Source organism: Cajanus cajan, chromosome 5 (genome assembly GCF_000230855.2).
Source record: "Cajanus cajan strain Asha chromosome 5, NIPB_CcT2T_4, whole genome shotgun sequence".
Taxonomy (NCBI): Eukaryota; Viridiplantae; Streptophyta; class Magnoliopsida; order Fabales; family Fabaceae; genus Cajanus; species Cajanus cajan.
Genome location: NC_138521.1, coordinates 31836129 through 31846029, shown reverse-complemented (window position 1 = coordinate 31846029; position 9901 = coordinate 31836129). Strand labels below are relative to the sequence as shown.

Here is a 9901-nt window from a genome sequence, read left to right as displayed (position 1 = left end):
CTCTACAAGCCCGCTTCTCGCTCTCCTATAACAAAATTTTAACTAAGGGAATCAAAAAGATTTCCCCTCGACTAGGTTCGATCCTCAAGCAAAATGGCTCGGGGCTCAAGAACTTCGTCGGATCAACTCTCCGAGTGATTTCTAGGGCAGAACACTGCTCAAAAACCCCAGAATACTCAAGGAGAGGGTTGAAACTATGTTCAAAAGTGTGGAATGACGTCCAATTGACGTCATATTTATAGGGAATAGGCGCAATACGGCCTACAGGAGCAATACGGCCGTATTGAAATTTTTGAACTTCAATACGGTCGTATTGAGTTCAATACGGCCGTATTGAAATTCAGAAATTTCAATACGCCCGTATTGGTTTCAGTACGGCCGTATTGAAGTTTCAGAAACTTCAATACGCCGTATTGAGTTCACTGCGGCCGTATTGAAGCTTCAATACGGCCGTATTAAGTTCAGTACGGCCGTATTGGGCTTCATTCCCTCCACTTCCTTATTTTGAGCTATTCTAAGACCTCTAGACCTACAGAGAACCCTCCTAGGGCCTTCCGGGAGTCCTTCTGGCTGATCTTCCTTCAGTCTTCGAGAGTCTTCAAGCTTTATTTCCGACCCGGACAATTTCAGGGGTCTACATTGACGACCTCCCCCGGGTATGGACGAACTCCGTGCCCAAGCTGCAGGGTACATTCAGATGGAAGAACACACCGCTTTCCATGACCAAGTTCGTGGAAAATCTTAGGCAAAGTCGGACCACGACCACAAAGATAAGGTGAAAGTCACCAATGATAGCCAACTTAAGAAGGCTGTTAGGGAAAACAAAGGGGGGAGGTATGACTTCTAGACCCCCCTGAATGCGTCCCGAGTACACATCCTGGAGGAGGCCATCAACAACAACTTGCTCACGCTGCCGCCACCCGGACACAGTCCCAACAGTGCAGACAAATCCAAGCACTACCGGTACCATAGAAACTATGGGCACACAACCGAGGAGTGCCGCACACTCAGAGATTGCATAGAGAAACTCGTCCAGGGGGGCACCTCGGACAATACGTCCAACGCAAGCAAGGTCACAGAGGAAACTACCACGAACGAGGACGAGGACGAGGTCGAGGTTCCAGGACTCGAACAGACCAACACGCCAGATCTTAGCTAAATAATGACAGAACGGGGCAGGTCGAGGTAAGTCAGGATACAGGATCGGGTCCCCTACACGGAGTCATCAACATAATTGCAGGTGGTTTCGCAGGGGGCAGCCCCAACAACTCAGCGCGCAAAAGACATTTGCGCAGCATCAACAATTTCCACACTGCCACCTCGGCCCCGCACCACAACACATCACCCATCACCTTCACAGATGACGACTACACTGGCATCTGTCCAAACGAGGATGATCCCATGGTCATCGCGGTGGAAGTTACTAATTGGGAAGTCCATAAGACGTTGATTGACCAGGGAAGCTCGGCTGATGTCCTATATTGGCCAACGTTCCTAAGGTTAGACATTCCTCACTCCCTTATTCAACCTCACACAGAACCCCTAGTAAGTTTTGCAGGAGAACGAGTTCACACTCGAGGGTACGCGGATTTGTTGACAACCTTCGAAACCCCTCCTGACTCAAGGAGAATCATGGTCAGATACCTCCTCGTTGAAGCCAACACATCCTACAACATAATCATCGGAAGGCCGACGTTGAACCAACTCGGAGCTGTGGTATCTACCCCGCACCTGACGATGAAATTCCCAGGGACCAATGGCAAGATCATCTCTGTTAGAGCAAACCAGAAAATAGCTCGGCAATGCTATGTTGAGAGCTTGAAGGTCTCGCCATCCGAGGAGCGTCACAAAAATGACCCTCCTACCGTAGCTCACATAGCCCAGGTTGGCATCACTGACCTGGATCCACGGTCGGAATCCCTTGACAAACGGCCAAGTCCCATTGACGAGCTCGATGACCTTCAAGTCGGTAAACTCCCTAGACAGTGTACAAAGATAAGCCGACAGCTAAACCTGGAGCTACGGTAGCAACTTGAAGCCCAAATCTCCAAGAACGCCGACCTCTTTGCATGGTCGAACGCCAACATGCCAGGTATAGATGCTAACTTTATCTGTCACAGGTTGGTAATCCACAGAAAGCCAAAAATAGTGGCACAGAGAAAATAGAAGGTCGGCGGTGAAAGGCGAGAAGCTATTATAGCCAAGATGCAAAAGTTAATAAAGGCAGGATTCATCAGAGAGGTCCGATATACCACGTGGCTAGCGAATGTGGTACTTGTTAAAAAGAGCTCAAGAAAGTGGCGTATGTGCGTCGACTACACCGACCTGAATAAAGCATGCCCCAAAGACTCATACCTCTTGCCATCGATAGGCTGGTCGATGGAGCATCCGGGCACACCCTCCTCAGCTTCCTGGATGCTTACTCCAGGTATAACCAGATCATGATGTACCCGCCAGACGAGGTGAACACGTCATTTATCACTGACCACGCCAACTTCTACTACCGCGTCATGTCATTCGACCTCAAAAATGTGGGAGCCACCTATCAACAGCTGATGGACAAAGTCTTTCACCAGCAGATTGGACGAAATATGGAATTTTATGTCGATGACATGGTTCAGCCAGATCAGAAAACACAACATGCGTCTCAACCCAAAGAAGTGCGTCTTCGGCGTCCAGGGAGGTAAATTCCTTGGCTTCATGATCACTAGCAGGGGAATCGAAGCCAACCTAGAGAAGTGCAAAGCCATCATACAGATGCAAAGTCCGCAAACTATCAAGGAGGTCTAACGTTTGGCAGGAAGGTTAGTCTCCCTTTCTCGCTTCATCCCCAGGTTGGCAGAAAGAGCAGGGCCCATTTTCACCCTATTGTGGAAGCCGAAAAACTTCGAATGGACTGACCAATGTAAAGAAGCTTTCAGGAGATTCAAAATATTCCTCACCACTCTGCCAGTCCTTCAGAGGCCGAATCATCACTCTGACCTCCTCTTGTATCTAGTCGTGGCAGAGAGAGCCATCAGCGCGGTCATCGTACAAGAACACCACAAAGTGCAAACGCCGATTTACTTCATCAGTCGAGTCTTTCAAGACACGGAGAGGCGATATCAAATGATCGAGAAGCTCGCACTAGCACTCGTCACCGCAGCTCGGTGCCTCCGAACTTATTTTCAAAGTCATCAGGTGGTCGTCAAAATCGACTACCTAATCAAACAGATCTTGTGAAAGCTGGAGCTCGCTGGACGAATGATAGCATGGTCAGTAGAGTTGTTTGAGTTCGGCATCAAATATGAAAGTCGCGGCCCCCTGAAAGCTCAATGCCTGGCAGATTTCGTGGCTAAACTGACCCCAACCTCGGCCGACGAACAACAAGTATAGATTTTACATGTCGATGGATCCTCCAACTCTAAAGGTGGTGGTGCAGGTATCAATTTAGAGGGACCAAATAAAGTCACCGTAGAGCAATCTCTCAACTTTGGCTTCAAAGTAACCAACAATCAAGCAAAATACGAAGCGTTACTGGCAGGGTTGAAGTTGGTGCGCGACCTCAGAGCACAGAGTGAGTTGAAACAACAACTCAAAAATCATGGTGGAACAGCTTAATGGGGTGTACCAGACCAAGGATACCCTACTGCAAAGGTACTTTCATGTAGCCTCCCAACAAATCTCCACCTTCGATGAGTTCACCATACACTATGTGCCCCGCAAACAGAATGCCAGAGCCGATCTCTTATCCAAACTCACCAATATGAAACGTCCCAGGCAACATCGAACCATTATCCAGGAAATCCTAAATTCACCAAGCCTAGATGACTAGGTCGTCAACGCCAGTGACAGCGCAAACAAAGGATGGATGACAGGTATTTGGAACTACTTAAAGGACGGAAATTTACCCGCAGATAAGGAGGAAGCCCGGAAGATGAAGATAAGGTCGGCAAAGTTCGTCATCATTGAAGGCGAGCTGTTCAAACGTGGCATCTCCACTCCCCTGCTAAAATGCATAGCAGAGTCCCAGGCCACCTATTTCGTCGAGGAAATCCACCAAGGGATTTGTGGGATGCATTTTGGGGCCCGCTTGATGGCGACTAGGGTACTCCAAGCTGGGTATTACTGGCCTACACTAAAGTCAGATTGCCAAGCTTATGTGCAAAGGTGCAAGGAATGTCAATAGTTCGGTAATACACACCGACAACCACCTGAAGTCCTCCACCAGATGATGTCGTTGTGGCCTTTTTCCCAGTGGGGAATGGACATCCTCGGGCCATTTTCCCCCGCGAAAGGTCAACTCAAATTCCTCCTAGTGGCAATCGACTATTTCACCAAGTGGATCGAGGCATGCCCACTCGCCAAGATCACCGCCGAGAATATACAGAAATTCACTTGGAAGAGCATCATATGCAGGTTTGGCATCCCACATTCTCTTGTCATCGATAACGGCAGGCAGTTCATCGCATAGAGCTTCAAGGATTTCCTCCGTGAGCTCGGGGTCAAGCACCTCCCAACCTCGGTGGAGCACCCCCAAACCAATGGTCAAGCCGAAGACGCAAACAAAGTAATACTCTGAGAGCTCAAGAAGCGGCTAGGAAGCGCCAAAGGATAATGGGTCGACAAGCTCCCCAGCATTCTCTGGGCGTACCATTGTACTCCCCAATCAACAACGCAGGAAACGCCTTACACGCTAACATATGGAGCCGATGCCATGATCCCAGTGGAGGTCGGCGAGACGTCTCATCGACGTCATGTCTTTGATAGTGAGCAAAACGTTCGAGAGATAGCGATCAACCTTGACCTGATTGACGAGCTCAGAGAAGAACCTCAGATTCATGAAGAAGCTTGCAAGCTCCGAGCCTCTAGAAGGTACAGTACGCGAGTTCGACCTCGCTCTTTCCGGGTCGGCGACTTGGTGTGGCGGCTACTAGGAGAGGCCTGAAGAGATTCACCAGAAGGGAAGCTCGCGCCTAATTGGGATGGCCCATTCCGAATTACAGAAGACTAATGGGGAATACCGACTAGAAGAGCTTAGTGGCAAAACCATCCCACGAACTTGGAATGTCACGCATCTCAAGTTTTACTTCAGTTAAATTGTACAAACGAGATATGCACTCTTTTCCCGACTCAGTCTTTTGTCCCAAAAAACAGAAAAATGGGTTTTGGCTGAGAGGGTTTTTAACAAGGCATACCCAAGACATTAATAAAATGACTTATTTCATTCATAGCTTCTCAATTTTACACCACTTTGGCACGAATTATACCCTGTTAAGCCAAGGTCGAGTTCGAACCTTCATGTGAATTACGCTATGCTAAGCCAAGGTTGAATGCGAACCTTGGTACGAATTACTTTATGTCAAGCTAAGGTCAAATTCGAACCTTGGTGCGAACTACTTTATGTCAAGCCAAGGTCGAATTCGAACCTTGGTGCGAACTACTTTACGCTAAGCCAAGGTCGAATTCGAACCTTGGTGTGAATTACTTTATGCTAAGCTAAGGTTGAATTCGAACCTCGGTACGAATTACACTATGCTAAACCAAGGTCGAATTCGAACCTTTGTGCGAATTACTTTATGTTAAGCCGAGGACGAATTCGAACCTCGGCGCGAATCACACTATGTTAAGCCAAGGTCAAATTCGAACCTTGATGTGAGTTACTTTCCCCAAAAGCGAAAAACACAGAACAAGTTTCAAACGTATTTCGAACCTCACAAACGGGCTACGACTAAGCCTAAAATCGAACTCAATCCTAAGCACAAAGCCAAAGTTCAAAATAGAACCATCAAAAGCGCAAGACACAAACTCATAAAAGGAAAATTATATACACAAGTTCGTCAAATACAAAGAAGAATTTCAGAAAGCAAGAAAGAAAAATGAACAAAATAAACTAAGTCATTACTAAATCGCGACCTAGGCAGTTGTGTTCTCGCTCGAGCTGTCAGCGAGGTCGTCTTCTTTCACCAGCCACCCAGCTCGCACCTCTTTCTCCACATGCATAGCAGAGAGGTCGACCCCAGGTGCAAGCAACCTCGCTTGACGAGCTGCCTTGACAAAGCCTTTCTTGTGCTCCAACAAAACAGCTCACTCAGTCTCGACGAGCTTCCTCTCTAGCCCCGCCTTAGCCTCGAAGAGCTTCAATCAACTAGGAGTAACTCCAACCTATTGGTCCTGGTAGAACACAAATATAGAAGGGGGTTGAGTAGATTCTTCACTTAGATGGATTCCTATGGTTTTAAAATTTTTCTTATTCTCATCTTTCGTATTTCAATATCAATTAATCAAAGTTAGATTACAAATCATTACAAAATAACAGATATAGCACGCAACGGATCCAATACTTGTAATCCAAATTGATTTTAGTATTTTCTTTTTTTCTTTTATTACCAAATTGCATATATGATAAATTGAGTATGAACAACAATTGATAACATGTTAAGAAACATTTTCTTGAAATTCTTTTTAACAATTTCCACAAGAATTATATCAAGAGATGAAATTCAAGAGAGAAATACATAGTGATCTATACTGGTTCAGTCATACAAGGACCTACATATGGTTTCTAACTTAGCATCCCACTAAATCAAGTCATTCCAGTACAATATTATTTACACACACCATGTGCAAGCAATATTATAATCATAATGAAAATCACACAATCTTGATTCCACAAGATTTCACAATCACAAAATTCTTGCATCCCACAAGAACCCACTTGAGAGAAAACAATCTCAAGATTTTTCTTAAATCTTCTTGAGACACCCTATCTCAAAGAGCAATACAACCCAATATTACAAACAAAGTTTTAAGATCAGAGAGAATACACCTGATATGTGTAGAATGATCTTGAACAAAGATTAGCTCATAAATTTCTTGAAATCTTTCAAGAACTCATCTTCTTTAATCAATCTTTAGCACATGTATTCTTTCTGAAAAGTATGTGATATGATCTTGTTCTAGAACATTTTTTAGAGTATAAATGATCTCTCTTTTAAGTTTTTTATCTATCATTTAAGTTTTTGAAAAGAATTATATTTATAATGCTAAGAGGTTTTCAACATTTAAAAATTTTGTAACAATTGTAATCTATTACCGATGTAGGTAATCTATTAGCAGACTTTTAAAAATTGAAATTAGATTGATTCTAGAACAGAGGTAATGTATTATCAAACATGGTAATCGATTATCCCGAGCTTTAGCAAGCATAAAACTCAATTTTAGGCAGAGGTAATCAATTACTAAAGAGGTTAATCGATTATCCCGATGCAAAAATCACTTGTTTTCACTCAAAACTCACCATGGTAATCTATTACCTCGATTGGTAATCGATTATCACAGAGAGGACTTTGAATTTTACTTCAAAACTAAGTTTTAGTAATCTATTACCTGAAATGGTAATGTATTACCTAACTTAATATTGAATTCTTTTGAATGAATCAAGTTTTATTTAATGTTAAAACACTCACTACTAGAAAATTGCAAAATAGCGACCGAATTAGGACCGAAATTTATCATTCGCTATTTAGCGACCGATTATGAATAATCAAAATAGCAATCGATTTAGAGACCAAAATAAGTCATCACTAGCAAATCGATCGCTATTTCGGTCGCTAAATCAGAAATTTTGATCTTTTTAGCGACGAAATTTAATTCAGTCACTAATTATTGCTTAAAATTAGCGACGTAATTCTATTCGGTTGCTAAATATTAGTTAAAATTAGCAACGGAAATGAATTTAGTCGCTAAATTAGAAATTTTGATTTTATTAGCGACAAAATTGAATTCGGTCGCTAAATATTAGTTAAAATTAGTGATGAAATTGTATTCGGCCACTAAAAATTAGTTAAAATTAGTGACGAAATTGAATTCAGTCACTAAATATTAGTTAAAATTAGCGACGGAATTGAAATTGATCGCTAAATAGTAGTTAAATTTAGCGACGGAATTGAATTCAGTTACTAAATATTAGTAAAATTTAGTAACTAATATTTAAATCAGAAATTTTGATTTTTTTTGGTGACGAAATTAAATTCGGTCGCTAAATATTAGTTAAAATTAGCGATGGAATTGAATTTGATCGCTAAATCAAAAAATTTGATTTTTTTAGTGACAAAATTAAATTCAATCGCTAAATATTAGTTACAATTAGCGATGAATTTCTATTCGGTCGCTAAATATTAGTTAAAATTAGCAACGAAATTCTAATCGGTCGCTAAATATTAGTTAAAATTAGCGATGAAATTCTATTTGGTCGCTAAATAAAACTTAAAAAATTTCATAGATTGCTTAAAAGTGATGATAATATTGTTGTTGAGTATCAATCTCATTTTCTTTTTTTGTAAGAGCAAGACATTAATTTATAATAAAAAAATATTTTTATGCACTCCTACATAATTAATACCATAGTTATTTATGTGAAAAATTATTTAGAGATTTTTTTTTACGATTGGATTTTTAGGCATTATTTTAATTAGAGTATATGAATTTTTTAAAATTTCTTATTTATTTTGATCCATATTTATAATATATATTTCTAACTTATGATAACTTTATTTTTAAATAAATTTTTATATTTAAAATTTATTTATAGAAGAGATGTGATATCTTAAGGGAAAAAAAGAATGATAAAATCCTCTCTTTTTCTAATAGAAAGAGTACAAATGTCTTTTCTTAACTATTAGTATTTCTTTATTGTTGTGTGATAAAATTGATTATTTTAAATTATTTTAAATTATTTAACTAGAATCTTATTAATAATTTACTATATGATTTTAATATTTTTGTATAACTAATATCTGATTTTAAACTTGATATGAAAATATTATGATATAACTAGATAAGATTTTAAATTAGTATTTTATTAATGATTGATAATTAAAAAATAAAACAAGGATAAATATATTTTTAAAATTTTATATCATAGATTTAAGATGAATAAATATATTAAGTTAATTAATAATTTATTTAAAATGTTAAAATTTAATTTATAAAAATAGTATTTTAAAAGAGAAGGGTTATAATAACATCGGTGTAACTTTTACTAAGTATTACATCGCTCAATAACTTTATATTAAATGTGAATTTTATAAATTCAACCGTTAGATTGAAAATCTTTTACTCTTAGATCATATATACAAAATTTTATATGAATTCAAGATGATTTGATACTTCATTCTTGTAAAACAAAATTGACGTAATATATACATTTCAAATAAAATATGAGCACTTTGATTACTTTTAAGTTGTTCAATTTTAACAAAAATTGATATAAACATATAAAGTGATATGAACTTTTAATCTAACAATTAGATTTACAAAATTCACATTTAATATAAAGTTATTGAGCGGTGTAATACTTAGTAAAAGTTATACCAGTGTTATTATAACCCTTCTCATTTTAAAATATATAAATTATTACTTGAACTTTGAAATTTATAATAAATAATTTAAATTGTATCATAAAATTAATTTTAAATAGAAATAAGTAGATTGTTAATTATAAAAGTAAGTATATATATAAATAAAGATTAATTAAATATAATATAATTATTATTATTAGTAATATAATTATTATATATTTATAACGGTCCGGATATACCAAAATGATAAGGATCCAAAGATAATATAAGTATGAGATAGGATAGTTCAGGATGACTTAAATGAATTAATTTGTACTACTTATACTAACAACATGCATATACTTTTCGGTAGCTTATCTCATAAGAACTTCACAGTTAAGTGTGCTTGACTTGGAGTAATATAGGGATGGGTGACCTTCCAAAAATTGTGTAATTAAGGACAAAACATGCTAAAAAGTTAAGTATTGTGAAATAAAATCCTTAAGAGGCCAAATATGAGTGGTTAGTAGCAACCAAATTTGCGACGTTTATAAAATTTAATAAAATAAAAAAATAAATAT

The 9901-nt window shown here is 39.0% G+C and overlaps 1 protein-coding gene across 1 annotated transcript; it reads left to right on the top strand.

Moving 5' to 3' along the window:
• The first annotated feature begins 1401 nt into the window (after positions 1 to 1401).
• On the top strand, positions 1402 to 2028 carry LOC145957960 (uncharacterized). The gene has a single exon (XM_083074400.1). The coding sequence runs from the start codon at positions 1402 to 1404 to the stop codon at positions 2026 to 2028; it is 627 nt and encodes a 208-aa protein (XP_082930526.1).
• Positions 2029 to 9901: the final 7873 nt, after the last annotated feature.